Genomic DNA, 18,609 nt, shown 5'->3' with positions numbered 1-18,609 from the left:
TGTTAAAAGCTGTCAGCCCAAACGCAGGCTACCCAAACCTTGTACAGCGCTCCACTGCTCTCGTGCTATGTCCTCGCTTTAAACAATAAAATAAAAAATGCATGCAAGACATTTCCTGAGACTTTTAAAAAGATTCCGAGGTATGCATACGCCATTGCATGCTCTCCGGTTGCCTTATTACAGTAGCAATGTTGTTGTTTGCAGTCGATTCAAGCTTTTTTTTGGAAGGTCATTAATTACATTTTAGGGACTCTTGGTTGCGGGGGCGTCGGCAGGCGGCTCGTGGACAGGTGTTTCAGGGAAGGGCCGGCGCTGCAGTGGGGATCTCGACGCGCGCTGAGGGTGTCCTCCCTCCCTCCCTCCCTGCCTGCCACCCTCCTTCCCTGCCACTTGTTACATTTCCAGCAGCAGTCGAAGCTGGCAGCGTCTGCAGAGCAGGAAGAGCCCGGGCATGGCTGTCAGGGGCTGGCCTTAGAAAGCCTCTCCCCGGGGCTGCAGGAGGGTCAGGTGCGTCAGGGGGCTGCCGGGCCCCTTTAAGGCACGGGGACCAGTCCCGGCTTGCCCAGCTTCCTGCAAGGCTAGAGTCTCAGGAGCGGCTGCAAGTGTGGCTCTGGGGCTGGGCTGAGCCGCGCTCCTGAGAGCAGGTGGGGGCTGGGCGGAGAGGGGGCACCGTGAATTGAGAGGGAAAAAGGCAGAAGGGGAGGAGAGCTCAGGAGAAAAGGGCTGGGCACAGGACAGGAGGAGAGGGCGAAGGATTGAGCGAAGACCTGAGCTCAGGGAGGGCGAGGGACGAGCCTGCGGGGAAGGAATGTGCAGGAGGGACGGGGGAAGGAGCCAGAGGTGACCCGCGGAGAGGAGGGAAGGGAGGAAGCAGGGCACGAGAGAGTGGCACGTTGGAACAGGGGGAAAGTGGGGATAGCACAGGAAGAGAGAGAGAGCAGTGGCAGGGAAGAGGTCCTAAGTAAGAGTCAACAAGAGGAAAGGTAACCTGCCTAAAGGAGGGAGCGGAGTGAGAAAGAAAAAGGTTGGAGCCACAGGCAGCGAAAGGGACCCGCGGGGGAAAGCGAGAAGCAGGGAGAGCGTCCAGTGGTAGGGAGGGAGACAGACCCACCACCAGCCCAAGGTAGCGAGGCCATGTCCTCCCGCAGCCGCCGGTCTCCGGGGTCCCCCTCGGCCCTCCTGCTGCTGCTGCCTTTGCTCTCCGGCTGCTGCGCCTCCAACCTGGACTGGAGGTTCCCGGTGGTGAAGGAGGGCCCGACCCCCGGCAGCTTCTTTGGCTTCTCGGTGGCCCTGCACCAGCAGACTGTAGGGAAGAGCCGATACCTGTAAGTACCAAGGGGGTATTGGGGTAACTCGCAGAGTACGGGGGTGGGGGAGACTCCTGTAAGTAAGCACAAGTAATACGTACGTATATTGAGTACACCAGTGGACGGGGATACTGTAATGTTTGACCTTGTTTATATGTGACTGCATTGAGCGCCGAGTACACCGGGTATTGGGGACTATGTACCCCTAAGGCTGCTTAGGGGTACATAGTCAGGATTGCAAGCGGCTGGGTTCCTGTGTCGGGTGATATGGTCATATGATGTGTTTTCTTTCTTCACCGAGTATAACAGGGGTGGGGATACCGGTGCGTACTGGGACTTGGGAGTGTCCAGGGTACTATGGACCTGGGTACCTGCGAGTAATCAAGGGCTACACGGATACTCGCGAGTGTCTAATATTAGGCGCGTGATAGCATGCCATTGATTGTGGGGGTGTCTGTGAGATGCAGTTCTGGCAGTGGTGGGGTGTAAGCCTGTGTGTGAGTACCGAGCATACCCTCGCCTGTAGAGTAGGTCATTGCCCAGTGAACTGCCTCAGACTATAGCGCACACCTTTGATAGGCAGGTAACTGAGTTCTGAGGATTGGTGTTGCCAATGCTGTGAGTACTGAGTTTACCACTGACCAGGACTGGAGCCTTGGGAACCCTGTGAGTATCGAGTAAACCCTTTGGGGGAGTGACAGCTGTGAGCACTGCGTACACAAAGGGTGGAGGCAGATAAGTTAAGTTGGTGCTTGGGCTCTTGACTTGAAGAACGTTAAGAGTTTTTTTTCTTCACCTGGGTGGGAGTGAGCCTGGAAAGTGACACCAGGGGCCGCCTTGCCCCCCCCCACCCCCAGTACGCTTGCTCTACATGCACAGTACTTGACACGTCAGTTTTTCCCGCCGGGAGCCAACAGCGAGCTTTTGCGGCCTGCGGCACATGATTACATTTTCTGAGGCCTACAACGTATTTAAGTTCCAGTGTGGGCCTAAACCGAAGTCTGCTGTGAGGACCTCCAAGGATGGGAAGTGATAATGGCAAGTATACCCTTCTGCATCAGAGGTATACAGCGGGCGATTGTATTGCCTTCACAAGTCAGGACAGCACTGCCGATAAAGTTCACAGCTGAAGTACACACAGCCCTAGATTGAAGACAAAGATGGCTCTCCCTGGTTAGGGGGCCAGGATGGAATCGGTACTGTGAGTATGCAGAGTGTAGGGGTCTAAGCAATATGGAGTACTGGGACACTGCAGCATTGAGTAGCAAGGTCTAGAGGGGAACCAGGAAATCCAGCAGCGGAAGGCCTGGACTGGAATGTACCAGTGTGGGCAGATCAGATACTCTCTGTGTACCAGAAACGCAGGGGTGTGGGTATTAGCAAGTACAACACATGAAGGGAGCAAGCCCAGTCAATCCTGCTATGACTTCACTTCTGATGCATTCTACATTCAAGGGAACACTGGGCATGATGTGGGTGTGGACGGTTTAGTTTGCGGTAAGAGTTATGATAACCGCACTTCTGCACTGCTGGAAGATTAACAGTGAGTTGTGGGGATAGAGGAGATCCACCAGAAACTAACACAAGATTGGGATAACACACTCAACAAACTTGCGAGTACCAACACTGATGATACCCGTGGGAACACACATGAAACAATACAGTAGACAACTGAGGCGACTTGAAACTTGAGAGTTTCTGTGGCAGGAACTGTGCATGTGTCACCCCGGGCTAAATACTGCAAGTACCGAGAAGAGTGTTAATTATACTCGTGAATACCAACACGGGAGGTTGAAATATATTGCTAGAGGCATGGAATTCAAGGCTAGGTACATACTGTGGCAAAGCTTATTCTGCAAGCTCTAATACAAGCACTGTTTCCTTCAAGAGTATCTGCTGTTTTTGATTGGAGGAGATTGACAGGGAAGTACTGATAGCAAATTGAAAGTGGGGCAGGTTTGCCTACAATGACATACACATGTTCAGTGTGGAAAGTAACTACCCATGTGAATAGTGGTGGTTGCCACAATATTTCTTTTAGTGAAAACAAAAGATTTGTGTCCTGAAGAAGTCTCAAGAAATGATAATAGAGCGAAACAACTTGATTCACTAGCACCAGTGATCATTATGATTGTAATGTAATGATCCATTAGTGTTGTAGCTGGTGTAAAAAGAGTAGCCGTGCCCCGTATATAATGTGCTATAAAACAAATGTAATGAAATGCAATTATTTACCCTCACTCCTGTGACTTAAGTGTGTGATAAGGTATTGTAAGCAATGCTTTCGCTTATGCAGATGAAGGTTTTTGAAGTGCTGATTTCACATTGGACTTGTTTTTCAGGGTTTCCTTGACACATACTTTTGGGGGATTTCCATAAATGCACCCATTCTTGCACTTTCACGTGCTGTGCTCACTAAGTATGTGATGCAGGTGAAGTCAATTTGCGTATCACATGTTGATCCCCGCCTCGGAGCGCTTTACAAACGCGCTTTCCTTCCTTGGTGGAGGATCAGACTTTTGACATAAAATGCTCTACGAGGTACCCTCTTTATGTGCGCCTTTTTTTCAAATGGCTTTTTTACTAATGTTTTTTTTGCTCTTTTTTTCCCCGGGAAAATGAGGCTCAGTGGGGGTGCAATGAGCACCTTTGCACTTTTTTGTTATTCCGCACTGAAGTCGATTGATGGTGAAATCCCACTGTACAGCTGGAGAGGATGCATATACTGTACACAGAGTAACCTAGCATGCTTGCCACAAACTGCTGATTGCGGGATGCTAGGCCTCAAGGCACCTGGGATTCTAAGTTTGGGAAATGTGGAATATTGGGGGCCCTGGGGGCTAAGTGCTCCATGGCAATGTGAGAGCTCTACTCACGGCCCTAGTTACCTCAGCCACTAGCCATGTGCCTTAAGCTCCTTACACTGTCTACCCATGTAACCCAGGTGTTTCACGCTTTCTATCAGCGTAGTCCACTTTACAGCATGCTTATTAGCAATGCAACCCAAGTTACTTCATCCTGCCCGTCCAAGTATCCCAATTTACCCCCACACTATCAGTATAACCCATGTTATCACATACCGTGTAACCCAAGTTACCCCGCACTCTATATTGGTATCACCCAAGTTACTTCCTACAGCATATATCGCAAATTACTTAATTCTTCCTGTCCATGTCTCAAAACTTACCAGACAGTGGGCCTAGGGTTATCCAACTCCAGGCCTCGAGGGCCGGATCCATGTCAGATTTTCAGAATCCCCCTCATTAATATTCATGAGACAAATTTGCATACAGTGATTTTAAATGTATGCAACTATTTCCTCATGAATATTAATGGAGGATATCCTGAAAACCCATCAGGTTTCCGGCCCTCGAGGACTGGAGTTAGACAAGTGTAAACCAGGCTACTTCATACTGCCTGTCCATGAAACCCACGTTTTCACATCCTTTCTATCAGTGTAACCCTGGTCACCACACACTCTCCTTCGGTGTCACGCAAGTTACCTCATAGTGCCTATCCATGCCTCCCAATTTCCTGCACACTCTCCGTCAGTGTAAACCTGGTTACCGCACACAGCCTATCCTTGTAACCCAGGTAACCTCATGGGGACAGGCAATGTAACCGCGATACTGCCCATGTGCCCCATGCCCCTCACAATGCCTCTCTACCCATATACCTCTAGCGACCTCATGGTCTTCCTATGCGTCCCAGGCATTTTACACATTCCGTCCGCATGCCTCCCGCTACAGCACTTCTTCTTCTTCTTCTTCTTCTTCTTCTTCTTCTTCTTCTTCTTCTTCTTCTTCTTCTTCTTCTTCTTCTTCTTCTTCTTCTTCTTCTTCTTCTTCTTCTTCTTCTTCTTCTTCTTCTTCTTCTTCTTCTTCTTCTTCTTCTTCTTCTTCTTCTTCTTCTTCTTCTTCTTCTTCTTCTTCTTCTTCTTCTTCTTCTTCTTCTTCTTCTTCTTCCCAATCTTTAAATTCGAATTCGATTGAAAACGATTTATACACTGCTAAACACGTGCATATAACTCTTGTGGACTCTGCGCTGCGGCATGTGGGAGGCGTGGAACTGTGCTTCAATCCTTTCATTGAAAAAATGGGGATTCCATCTATGTGGAAAATGAAACGGGGAACACCTGGGGTAAGTGGTGAATTAATGTTCTAGTATAATGTTTTATATAGAGCAGCTGTTAAAATGTTCTGCGCTTCGTAGTAGGGTTAGTGGCCTCTGGCTGAGGCAGGTTTTTGCAGTATGTTAAGCTTCATAGGGGTTGGTTGACCTCATGGCACAAGGCGGTTAGCCTTTGGGTCTTCCACGACTCTTGGTTGTCAATGTTAAGGTGACTTTGTCCGTTTGTGCATATATGGCAGGGGTTTCAATTGAGCAGGCTGGGTGTCGGCGATGATGCAAATATTTCCATTTTGTACATATTTTGGGAGAGCACAGGGTCGCCAGGCTTAGAGTCTTCTGTGATTCCTGGGTGTCAGTGTTCATGGGAGTTTGACATATACATTATCTGGGAGTGGTTTCGATGGCAGAGGATGGTCAGGCTTTGAACCACCAGTGTTCATGGGAGTTTGTGCCTTATCTGGGGTGGTTTCAATGGCAGAGGATGGTCGGGCTTAGATTCTTCTGTGACTCCTGGGTGTCAGTGTCGATGGGAGTTTGTGCCTATCTGGGGGTGGTTTCAATGGCAGAGGATGGTCAGGCTTAGAGTCTTCTGTGACTCCTGGGTGTCAGTGTTAATGGGAGTTTGCCTGTTCCTACATTACCTGGGAGTGGTGTTGGTGGCATACGGTGGTCAGCCTTTGTTGAGACTTCTGAAACTCCTATATGCCAATGTTGATGGAGGCGGCGCGTTTCATTGCCACCATCCCAGATCGCATTCATAAAATCTGAGCTTTTCATTTTGGAATTAATTGGACCTTAGACTGATGGATTGGCTCAGTGCACCTGTGTTTGCAGCCCACGCATGTCCAAGGCGGCCGTTTTGGCGTCTGTGGTGCAATTCTGCCTGGTGCACCATATCCGCCTTTGAGCTGGCGCCGGTGGATTGGATCAGCCAAGCGCCAGCGCGCGGGCGGGAGCCCTGCCAGTTCTTGGCAGTCCAGGTGAGCGCAGGCAGGCTCGTGCTCTTGTTAGCCACGTGCAGGGACATAACACGTGCCAGAGCAGATGCGAGAGTGCTCGCTAGGGTGATTTCCATAGCACTACCTGGGCTGGCCGGCAGGGAGAAGCAAGTCGATATCATTCGTCTAGCTAGTCACTAGGCTCTGGGAATCTGGGAACTCTGTGTGAAAGAGCTCCTTTGTCTGGGGAGGGTAAGAGAGGTATTATGGGGTTGTGGGTGAGGTGGTATAGCCTAGGAGACACTCTCTCCTCTTAACTTCTGCCGACTCCTTTTCATCTACAAACTAAGGCCCGGTACAGTGGCAATTTTGAGCAGTGCGAAAGCCTTGTAACATAACATACCATAACACGAGATAACATAACATACCATACATGGCATGAGATAGCGACATAACACAGCATGAGATAACATAAGATGAGGTAATATAACACACGGTGAGATGTTGTTGGGATCCGTGGGACTTGGAGAGGGAGTGTTGTTTATACGTGGAGTTCTCGGGGAATTTCTCTCCATAGGTTTGTGTACTGGCGGGCAGTGGACATGTGGTCTCTGGGGTCTGGAGACCGCCACTTTCAGATCCTGGCTCCTCCTCGCCAATGTTCTTCCACTCCATTGCCTTGGGGGGCTCTGATCTAGGAAGCATTCCTGCCATTCCTGGCTGAATAGAGTTCCAGCGCAACCTGCCCCTCCGTGCCCCCGCCCCCTCCCTCCTTTGCACAGCCTGCCACCCCTCCCTTCTCTTGCGTGGCGTTGCAAAGCTGCAAGAGCTGGCAGAGCTGTCTTGCTCCCCCACTAGCCAATGTTTTTCTTTCTCCATAAATTCATCATGTACATACAAAGAAAATGGGGTCCTACTGCATCACCTGCCCCCAGGTGTTCTGTGCAGTGCCTTTAGTGGCACGACAAAGCGAGCCGGGGCTCATCAAGGGGGTGTGGCCTAACAGTGGGGGGTCACCTGTTGGCTCATTAGGCCACGGCCCCTTGACGAGCCCCGGCTTAAACGGCTAGAAACACTTGTGTATAGGCGCCTTATAAATGCCATATCATACAGGCACGCCCACCAGGCAGCCCTTTGTAGAGAGCTGATCTCTGCATCTATTACCTAAAAGGGTGCCTGGCGGGGAACAGCAGTCTCACCATTTCAGCCGCCCCTCACCCGGTATTTGACGAGGGGTTGAAGCACCATTAAGGCTGAAAGGGTAGTTTCAGGCTTAGGAAATAAAGGCCTCTGCTTCCAGCGGCCTCTCCTTTTCTTCTACAATGGTGGCACTGGCCAACAAGCATCTCCTTGATTAAAGGGATGCCTTGCAGGTGCCAGCGCCACCATTATAGAGAAAAGGCATTTTTGTTCTGATATTGATATTTTATTTGTAACGCGCTCATACACATGTGTTTCAGAGCACTTGAGCGATAGCTTCAGGCTTTAGAACAAAAGCCTTGTCCTGTAGCGGCCGGGGCTCCCAGGGTACTTTAGGGGGCCTCAGCAGGGCCTCAACTCAGACTCAGATTTCTGAGCTTGTCGGGGGTCAGCTCTGGCTAGCACTGGCCCACTTCCCTGGTTCTTTGGGTCCTTCCGCCACCTCATTTTCTCCCAGCAGGACTGGCATCTTTTGTAAACCTGTTAGTTCTAGCCAGCTGTGACTGGTAAAGGCACCGTCTCAGAAGCAGCACCTTTTTGTGTAAGTTGGGTGAGGGGAGCAAAATCAGAAAAATCATTTAGCAGAACACGTTATACGTGCACGCGCTTTGTGAACAATTTGTGGGGCATGGTATCATTCCCTCCCAAGTAAGTTCCCGGTAAAATGGAGCTGCAAATGGCACGTTTCCATGTACATTGGGTGGAGGTGTTACATTTTGTAGTGGTTTCAATGCATCAGTAAACTTTGACACCCTCGCTTTCTCAGAGCGAGAAATGGTCTGCCCGCTGGCAATCCAGGGTAACCGGAAGTTGGCATATGAACCCCTGCACAGGTGCTGGTCTCAATGTGAAGGAGGGTGGGTTGCAAATCATGGAGCAGAAATTGGGGAGCAGAAATTACAGGAGGTAGATATTTTCTCGTTTACTATATGTAATGGCATCAATGCACCCACCCCACCTCCATCCTTCCTGTCCTCCTATTTCCAATGCATGGGTGCCAAATTTAAATTTTTGCTATGGGGCAGAAATCTCCACACTGAGTGAAGTGAGGGAGCCGAAACCCCTTCCAGGCCCAACACTTGACAGCATTTAAAAAAACAACAACTTTATTTTAGGTCTTTTAAACAAAGTAACAAACAGGCCTTACATAGGCCCTAGCGAAAACCCTCTCCAACCCCTTTCCCACCCCCTCCCCTTCACCTCAATATAGCCCGGAACACAGTCATGTGGACATCATCATCTTCATGCATTGTTGACAATGTCTACTTGACCTGGATTGCTTTGAGACTCAGCGGTCGGGGATGAGGTCTGAGATGTGGTTATGTCTGCAGTGGAGATCAGATATGCAATAAATGGGCTCCAGATGTCTGGGGGACGAGCGTGCAAAGGTAGGGACTTTATAAAGTTTGTTTGTACGTCTTGGCAGTAAGTCACGTCGACCAGCCATCTTTGCAGATTTGGAGGTGGTCCGTGCCCCAAGTTGATAGTGATCCTTCTTCGGGCCAGGACCAGTTGTAAACTTGCTAGCTTATGTCCGCAGGTGGGTAAGTGTCTGGTTAGGCCCAAAAGTGCGAGAGTGGGATCCAGGTATAATTGGACATCTATGATTGCTGAGATTTTCTCGAGTACCAGGCTCCAGAATTGGGAGATGTACGAGCAGGACCAAGCTAGATGCAAAAAGTCCGCATTTGGGGCACCAAATCGTTTGCAAGTTGCCGAGATTGGCGAGCGTTGTGAGTGGAATTTCGCCGGAGTGTAATACACCTGGTGCAGGTAATTGAAGTGCATTTGTTTGCATCTTGTGTTGAGGGATACCTTCTGGGTTTGCCGCAGAATGTAGGCCCAATCCTCGCCAGCAATCGTGGACCCAAGGGCTTTCTTCCATCTTCTTCTGGGGTTTGAAAGTGAGGGTGCTGTGTCGGCTAGGAGTGATTTGTATCCAGAGGTCAAAGTGGGCGGGAGCGGTAGGGAGCAGTGCTCCTATACTTTTAATTTTTAAGTTTCACTGTTCCTATACTTTTCTTTTAAAAATAAACTATTCTGGAATGGTTTAGTTTTAAAATAAAAGTATAGGAAGAAGTTGAAGCTTGCACTTCAGTGCACTGCACTGAACATTCCCATGAAGAGCACGTGTGTTTGTTTGGGGGTTTGGATTGTGTGTTGGAGGGGGTGTGGCGATGGGGTTTGTGAGAAGCGGGGGCAGGCCAGTGGGGAACATAGTTCCACTACTTCTTTTCGTACACTTCGACCACTGTTTGTATATCCCCGATACCAGTCATCCCTCGCCTTGAGATTGTATTACCCCATGTTAAAGTGACGAGATTGGTTTGAAGAGCGTGACGTAGCCTGAAGTATATGAACGTCTCTAGGGCATTATTGTTCCCTCTATCTCGGGCTTGTTGCCGGGTTAGGAACATGCCTTCAACGAAGAGGTTGCTTAGTGTCTTTATTTGTAGATTGTCAATCCATTGTCGATATATCTGCTCAGCGGTTAGGGGCATTCCTGGTATGAATTTCACCTCGTTGAGGGGGGGAGAACCTGGATTGAATGCCACTTTTCTGTGCGATCTTCTTCCAGATGGCGTATGTGGTAAGGACAATGTTTACTGTGGAATGTGGCACTTGAAGCTGGCCAAAAATGATGGCTCTAAAGAGATGAGGAGTTGCCAGAGCCCTTTCGACCTGGACATGGGGCCTGATGAAGTGTGTAGCGTACCAGTGAGTTAGGAATTGCGCTTGTGCTGCCCAATAGTAGCGTTCCACGTCAGGGAGTGCGAGGCTGCCTTTTGCCATGGATTGTATGAGCGTAGTGTGAGTAGCCACCTTGCCAGCCCACATTAGATCGAGTATCAGACTTTTGATGTGATGGAGAAATTGTTACGGTAGTAGCAGTGGGATGTTCGAGAATAAGTATAATAACTTGGGATGAATGACCATCTTAACCAGGGAGACATGTCCCCACTGTGTGAGCGGAAAGAGTTTCCATCTGTTTACTTTACTTTGTATTGTTTCCACAGTTTATTCGTTATTATCGTGCATAATATCGTGGTGGGATCTGGACAGAAGGATACCTAAGTATCTGATTTTCAATTGTTGCCACTGAAACCCGTAGTCATCCGTGAATTCCTTGGTATTGTCAGTCATGGGAAAAATGACCGACTTTGCATGGTTAATTTTTAAACCCGAGAAGTTGCCGAATTTGATTACCTAGCGCATGACTGGGTTCAGATTTTCTGTATGGTCACGTAGGAAGAGGGCTACATCATCTGCATACAGGGATATTATTAGTTTGTGGGGTCCCAGAGAGAGGCCTCTGTCTAGGTGACAGGACCGAAGATCAGGTGCAAGAGGTTCCATTACTAGAGCGAACGGTGTTGCTGATACTTGTCTAGTTCCCCTCCATAGTTTTATGTCTGCTGATTGTGTATTTCCCAGGATGATATTGGATCAAGGGTGTTTGTAATGAGCTCAAGCAGTCAGTCTTCTGGAAGAAGTTCGGATGCAAACCCAATCCTCTGAGCTCTGGAAGGATATTTCAAGGAAGAATCAATGGAATCTGAGAACCAAGGGCGGATATTTGTTCAAGGATAATGCTCTAGTCATCCCTACACAGAAATTACAACAAAGGATAATAAACCTCTGCCATGATACCCTTCACTCCGGACATCGTGGCATCACCAACACCCTCCGTCTTATACAAAGACAATTTTGGTGGCCTAGAATGAAGACTGACGCACAACTGTACATCCGAGCCTGTTCTATCTGTAGTTAAAACAAACACGATAACAAGAGACCGGCGGGTCTCCTACTGCAACCTACACTACCAACAAGGCCATGGGAATTCATCGCTACAGACTTCATTGTGGAATTGCCACCTTCCAGGGGATACACGACTATCGTGGTCAACATTGACTTGTTCACTGATATGGCTCATTTTACACCCCTGTATAAACTAGCATCCTCATCAGAACTCGCTGGAATCTTCCTGGAATACATTTTCCGCCTTCCATGGACTTCTTTCCAAGATCATATCAGACCGAGGACCCCAATACGTCTCACAATTCTGGAAACATCTCTGTCGCATTCTAGGAATTCAACGCGCTCTCTCATCAGGTTATCATCCACAAACCAACGGAGCTACGGAACGTGTAAACCAGACCCTGGAACAATACCTTTGTTGTTTCGCCACCAAGGTGCAGGATGACTAGTCGCTCCCAATACCTGTGGCTGAATTTGCCTACAACAATTCCAATCACTCAGCAGTTAAGACCAGCCCCTTTTATTGCAGTCAAGGATTCCATCCATCAGTTTTACCCTCTGTTCTTCCACATCCCACACCAGTGCCTACCGTCGACTCCTGGATTGAAACACTCCTCAACATACACAAGGAAGCCAAAGAACACTTGGAGAAGGCCAGAATACATACTAAGCGATATGCAGATACCAAAAGAAGACCAGGGCCTTCTTATGCAGTTGGTGATCAAGTCTGGTTGTCCTCGAAACTACTACCCCGACATTTACAGCCAAACAAATTGGCCCCCCGGTACTATGGTCCATTTTCCATCAAGGAAATCATAAATCCAGTCTCATACCGGCTCAAGCTACCTGACTCCTGGAAGAAAATTCACCCAGTTTTTCACATTTCTTTATTAAAACCCTACATCCGATCCTCCCGGAAATCCTGCAGACCCACTCCTGTGGTGGTGGACGACCAACTGGAATATGAAGTGTCCCGAATATGCGACTCCAAGTATAAACGGGTTCAGCTTCAATACTTGGTTGAATGGAAAGGATATCCTCCTAGTGAAAGAACCTTGGAACCAATTTCTAATCTGAATACCCCTCGATTGCTCAGAAGATGCCATCTCATACACCCAGGCAATCCTGGTGGAACAGGTTTTCTGCTGTCATGACCCACAGAATGCGCCCCTTTTGGACTTTATGGTCCTTATCACAACGGGGCTTGAACTCCTTGGTACTTCCAACATGGCCGTCTAATGTGAAACGCCTTCCTCGGTCTTCACGTCGGACGTAGCGTAATCTACAAATAGACCACGCCCCCGCGGCCCCGCGCCTCTCAAGTAGCAAGTAGCGACTAGACATGTGCTCCGTAGTTCACTGAACTGTTATCCTGGTTCCTGGACCTTCTAATTCTATTCCCTTACCCCTCTTCCTTCTTCCTGGACCCGTGTGCCGTGCTTGTGCACCTTCTTCGTTTCCTGGATCCCCAGAGTATCTGAATCCCGGAACTTTGAACGCACGCTGGAGCCAGAAGAGGCTCGCGCGGGCATATACAAGACCAGGTCCGTGCGTAAGAAGACACCATCCCAAGAAATCCTGCAAGGATCGCTTTCAGGTGAGAAAGGGGCAATTCTGTGACATAGTGTCTATTATTAGGGCCTAAGGAGAACGGCGTGCCTGAGCATAGCGGGGTGTCAGGCCGGGTTCCTCCTCGCTCATTCTCTCCTGGGTGGTCTCGGATTGATATCTGCAGGCCTGCAGCCGACTCGATCCAGGAAGGAGTTGACATCTATTGGTGAGGTAAAGAATTGTGCTTTCCCGTCGTGTTGAATGTGCAGTTTGGCCACAAACATCATGGAGTAGAGTAGTTGGTTCACTTGCAACCTGCGTCTCACTCCTGCGAATGATCTTCTTTGGGCTTGAACTGCAGGTGAAAAGTCTGGGTACATCTGAATATTGTCGCCGTTGTAGTGGAGCTCACCTCTATCTCTGGCCAGACATAAGATGGTGTCTCGATCTTTTTAATTAAGAAGCCTGACGACGATCGGTCTCGGTGGGGTGCCGGGGATGGGCCGAGTAGCGGGAATCCTGTGGGCTCTTTCAACCACAAACAGTTGTGAGAATGAGGATGCTCCGAACAGTTCTTTGCAAATGTCTTCCACCAGGTTGTCCATCTTTTTTGGGTTGTGTTGCTCCCTGACCCCGACCAGCCTGATGTTATTGCGTCAAGAGCCTCCCTCGAAATCTTTGTTTTTGGCGGTTACTGCTTTAATTTGCCCCTCTAGTGTAGAGACTCTCACTTTGAGTGACATGGAATTCTCATCGAGGTCTGAGACCTGTTGTTCCACCGTGTCGAGCCTTTCCTCGTGTTTATCGAGGCAGTGTTGCAATTGGTCAGCTTTGGAGGACAGGGTGTCCAATTTGTTGTCAAGATTGCTGATACCTACTTTCAGGTCAAGTAGGATCTCTTTTATATCAGTGTTTAGGGATGGTTCTTCTTCATCTGCTACGCTGCTGGGGGACTCTGGTCGGTCGTTGGGTTTGGGGGTTTTGGCCGTTGTCACCGCCTCAAAGTTAAGTTTCCGCTGGGATTTGTCGGTCTTCCCCCATGTTGAGCGGTTTGCATTCACTGTGGGAGCGTCGGCGATGATATGGTGTGCCACTGGCGGTTAGCTTATATGACAGTCTCTGAAAGTGTTGATTTTGGGGTATAGTATTGGTTCCAGGAGTCGTGTATAGGGTTACGCCTGAGCTAGGGTGTGTTGCCGTGACTGTGTCCGTGGGGCGGCTCAGAAACCTTTGTTTGTTGGCAGGGTAGCCAGGAGGAGTCCAGACAATGTTGGTATGGCGTGGACCACTGGGTGCAGTGGGTCTGCTGGAGGAGGGTGCAGGAGCGGCTGGGGAAGGAGAGTCTGCCTGATGATGTTGAACGTAGTCTCTGGGTGGGATCTCCGTCGGTTGGGATTGCAGCAGTCAAGATTGGGAGGGGGTTGTTGCAGGCAGGTGTCTAGTGAGGCAGGAGAGGGAGACTGGGGCGCTTTTCCCCACAGTCTGAGCTGCTTATATGTTTCTTGGGGAGCTGGTCGCTGCATATCTCTGGTGGGCGCCAAGTGTTGTCTAATCGGGCTATCACTCCGCGACGTGTTCTCGCCTCGCTGTCCTGAACCCCAAACGACTTGTGGTCTGTGGGCTCTGGGCTCTGCATGGCACAGCTGTCGAACATCCCTTAATTGCTAGGGACCCCCGTTGGGTTTTTGCCCACCTGGAAGTTGGGAGGGCTGGCTTGTGTTCAAAGGTTCCTAGTTTGCTGGGGTTGGTGCACCATCTGGGGCAGAGTTTGTGGGCCCGGACCCTAAGATGGCATTGGGTCGCCGAGTTCTGCATGACTGCACTAGATGGGGCTTGCAGGGCGTTGCTCGGCTGATCTGCGTGTGCCACCGTGCTGGATGAGCAGCTGCACCCTCCCCACGGGGGTCAGTAGCCTGCGACGACCGTGCATCTGGTGTTGAGATGGGAAGGAAGGAAGGTGTGTAGTCGTGGGGGCAGCTTGCCTCACCTGATTCTCATTATGTGTCTGGGTGCGCCAGAGGTGGCAGGTCCCATGGGCCGTGTCGCTGTCGGCTCATGGTCTTCTCTGCTCTGCCTGCGTTTACTGCTGTGTGTGTGCCGCCCAGGATTCGAGTAGTCTGCTACTCTTCTGTGGGTCCCGCGTGGGGCGTGGGCCAGTCCCAGGCAGACTGGATAGGCCTGACACCGGCTTTGTCAGCGCGGGCTTCACTGCAGCGATTAACTGGTCCACCTGTGTCTGGCTACCCGTATTCGGGGAGTTTGCGGTCCGAGTCAGCTCCGTCTCATTGGAGCCCGCTGGTGGTGTCAGGTCCCTGGGGTACTGGTCGAGGGCTCGGGCCGCCTCGGCCGCTCTCCAGGTCTATGTCAGGGCTATCGCTCTGGAGCTGTGAGTCGCTGTATCACTCCGCCTTCAGTCTGAAGCAGCCCGCGGCCGGCTATGCCTGCTTTGAGCCCCTTGGGTCTGGGCTTCTGGAGGGGTTCCCGCTTATCTCGTTTTTGCCGTTCGTTCTCCTACAGCTTAGCTACAGTCGTTCACAGGAATAGGTGGGTTCACACACTGTAAAGGACCAAGAACAGGATTTATACGGGGAGCCTCGCCAGAGCTCACAGTGGAGCCGCATCTTGGATGGCCCTCTAGCACCCTCCCTTTTAACAGCATATTAAGCAGGAAGAACTGGAATAAAGACTATGGGCCTCATTACGAGGAGGGCAGAAAGGGTTTAACCGGCGCCAGTAAAGGTGTCGGAGCTGTTAACCCCGTACCGCCCTATTACGAGGTCCCCTCACGGGACCCGCTCTGGTCGTCTGGTTTTACCAGACGTCCTTTGCGGGTCCCGCGAGGGGGGGAAAAGAAATGCTATCAACGGGCCTGTCATTAACGGGCCCGTTGTTAGCATGCTCCCCATTCCCATTGAGCCCTATGGGGCTCAGATGGGAATGGGGATTAAGTTTTACCGGGTCCAAGAAAAGGGCAATTACCGGGTCTGCCTAGGTCGGCATGACCCGGTAATTGCCCATTTCATGGACCCGATAAAAATTATTTTCCGGTGGCAGTTACCGCCAGGGTCCTAATGAGGCCCAATGGGTCTGATTCTTGGAATATATGTCTCAAGAACTAATGGCAATGAGAAAAACGCAGACGATGCAATTTGTTTTCTTCATTTACGTAGTTTTAGAATTGCACAGCTCGCCTTATTCTCAAAGGTGAAACCACGCGTTCCTTGGGGCTGGTGTCATCGCAAGAAAAGATAGACTGGCCAGCCCCACTCCATACCAACACTATTGTATGACAGGTACGTGTGATGTCTTAGGCCTTAAAACCTAAACCCATGTTTTGGGGATGGAAATGCCAGTGTGACCGCCGCGGTTTAAGCTCACCTCAAGAAAAATGTGAGACAGAGTCACAAATGACTATGCCATGATTTGCGCATCCCACGGCACCTGTTCCCAACAGGCATAGGGGAATGGGACACATTTTGGCACATTTGAAAACCCCTCCTGTTTGTGAATTCGGGATGCACTTATAAATGTGCCGAAATTTGCTGACTTGTGCAAAGCAGTCAAAAAGGGCATCTGAATGAGCGCGTCTAATGTTTGTAGTTTTACATGCACTTTGTGAAACTCTTACTTGAAAGTCTAGTGCCCAGAACTCGAATATTGCTCATTTTAGCAGTCCCAAGCAAGCAATCAGTCGCATTCGTCTTTTCTCCAGACACTCCCTCTGCATGTTCCAAAGGTCTGGTGCTAGCCTCCACCCCGCCCCGGAAAACGTTATCTCCACGTGTGTAACCAACCAGTCCTAGCAGGCTAGCTGCAGGTTTGCAGCTCAGGCAAGCTTTGGCATAGAATGTAGCATTTCAAAAGCATGAGCTTTAATGTAGTCTAAAGCAGTGCTTCTGGGGCACATGTCGAGGGACCACGCGGTTAAATGGCCAGTGGTGAAGGCAGCTTTTGGTGCCGGGGAGGATAGCTCCTAAAGGGGCACCAAGAATCTAAACGATTCATGGGTGAGCCTTCATGGGGTGGGGAATGTTGTCAGTGGGGTGGCCTACATTTTTCCTTAAATTCATGCAAGCGACTGAACGTAGCACGGGGGCCCAAAAGAGTTAAGGGGTGGTCAGTTGGGGTTTTCCCCCTCGAGATGTTTTTTTTTTTAATAATGTGCTGAAATGATGCATTTTGCAGCACAATTTTTAAGAAAATGGGATGAAAAGCCATACAGTTTATAATTGTTTCTCTATGGAAACATGAAAACTATCCAGTAAATTTCATGATTCATGGGCAGCCATGCCGGGTGAATATTTTGAAAGGCGAGGTCTAAATATTTACTCAAATTAGCTGGAGCGACTGCGCGTGGAGAGTCAGCCCTGAATAAATAAGGGGGGGGACATTTTTTTAAATATTCTACTACTACAATGGTGTAATTTGTGGCACAATTTTTCTAAAAATCGGGTAAAAGGCCACACAATGTACAGTTGGTTCTCAAAAGTAACTAACACATGAACATATCCAGTAAATGCCATGTCACCAACAGCACACTACATAGGAGCACTCTATACATTTCCACGAGACTGCAGTGCAACCTCTCTATGCCAGTAATGGTCACTTTAAGTCGCATGCATGAAGCTGCTGCCACAACCTATCTATGCCAGTAATGGTCACTTTAAGTCGCATGCATGAAGCTGCAGCCACAACCTATCTATGCCAGTAATGGTCACTTTAAATCCTATGCATGATATGAATGGCAGCAGTACCACATTTTCTGTGAAACCGAAAGCGGGTTACCGCACCTGCGCACTGCTTCTCATCCATCCCATCAAAGAAGCACTATCGGGGTAAACGGAGGGATGGTGTGTACTTTTCTATTTTCTTCTTCTGGCAGAGAAACTGTCATTATTTCCAAGAAAAGGAATCATCTGGCAGCTGTCACCTTGCAATGGAGTGGCGCAGAGCCCAGCCCCGCCCTGCCAGGATCTTTCTTATGGCCAGGGTCGAACTGGGCAATAAAGTTGGCTCGGGCACCAATGAAAAAGTGGCCGACCGTTGCAAATTTCAATGTGTTCCTTTCGTAACAGACCGTTTGGTAAAATGTGTGGCAAGGAGAGCAGGCTACAGAATATTTGTTCAGTAGCACTGTTCTAAACGACAAGCTGCACAGTATAGTCACTTATCAGACTGGCCCACTTTGCCCAAAAACACTGGCCCACACTAGCAGGTTAGGCCAGCACTTCGGCACTGCCATATTACCCCGAGCCGGTTTATGGCTATGTCTGGCAAGAGCTCCAGTTCTTCTGCAGGATGTGGGACTGCCATTCCTGCAAAATGCAGGATGGTTGACCACCCTTTGAATGTTACTTTGTGCTGGGTCCAGGAGGTGGGGGTTTAATTAGTGATTACAGAAGTTGGGATATTGAACCTAAATTACACTGAAGACTGCACAGAATGAATGGTAGAAAAATGCCTTTGACCGAGTCGATCAGTGAAAGGGGTGCTGCAATTCTTCATTGTACTGTTGCAAAATGAAATCCGGGCATTTGCACATCATATGTAACGTGGCCGCTGGTTTTTCTATGGCTTCCAGAGCTGTCTGGCTTTCGTGGCTCTAGGGTTGTCCAACTCCAGGCTTCAGGGGCCGGAAACTTGATGGGTTTCCAGGATATCCCTCATTAATATTCATGAGCAAAAAATGTGCATACATTTAGAATCATTGTATGTAAATTTAT

The 18,609-nt window shown here is 49.5% G+C and overlaps 1 protein-coding gene across 3 annotated transcripts in view; it reads left to right on the top strand.

The window, feature by feature from the left end:
* Positions 1–403: 403 nt before the first annotated feature.
* ITGA3 (integrin subunit alpha 3) overlaps positions 404–18,609 on the top strand; it is a 469,598-nt gene continuing 451,392 nt past the window's right edge. For 2 of the 3 annotated variants that reach the window (XM_069634365.1, XM_069634363.1), the window contains exon 1: positions 404–1,325. In XM_069634365.1, coding sequence (XP_069490466.1) covers positions 1,135–1,325 — 191 coding nt within the window. In that variant the 5' untranslated portion in view covers positions 404–1,134. The remainder of the gene's footprint in view (positions 1,326–18,609) is intronic. The other variant, XM_069634364.1, reaches the window with a different exon arrangement.

Source organism: Ambystoma mexicanum, chromosome 13 (genome assembly GCF_040938575.1).
Source record: "Ambystoma mexicanum isolate Mex_15411 chromosome 13, UKY_AmexF1_1, whole genome shotgun sequence".
Classification (NCBI taxonomy): domain Eukaryota; kingdom Metazoa; phylum Chordata; class Amphibia; order Caudata; family Ambystomatidae; genus Ambystoma; species Ambystoma mexicanum.
The sequence above is the reverse complement of the archived record's forward strand: the minus strand, read 5'-3'. Positions and strand labels throughout refer to the sequence as shown.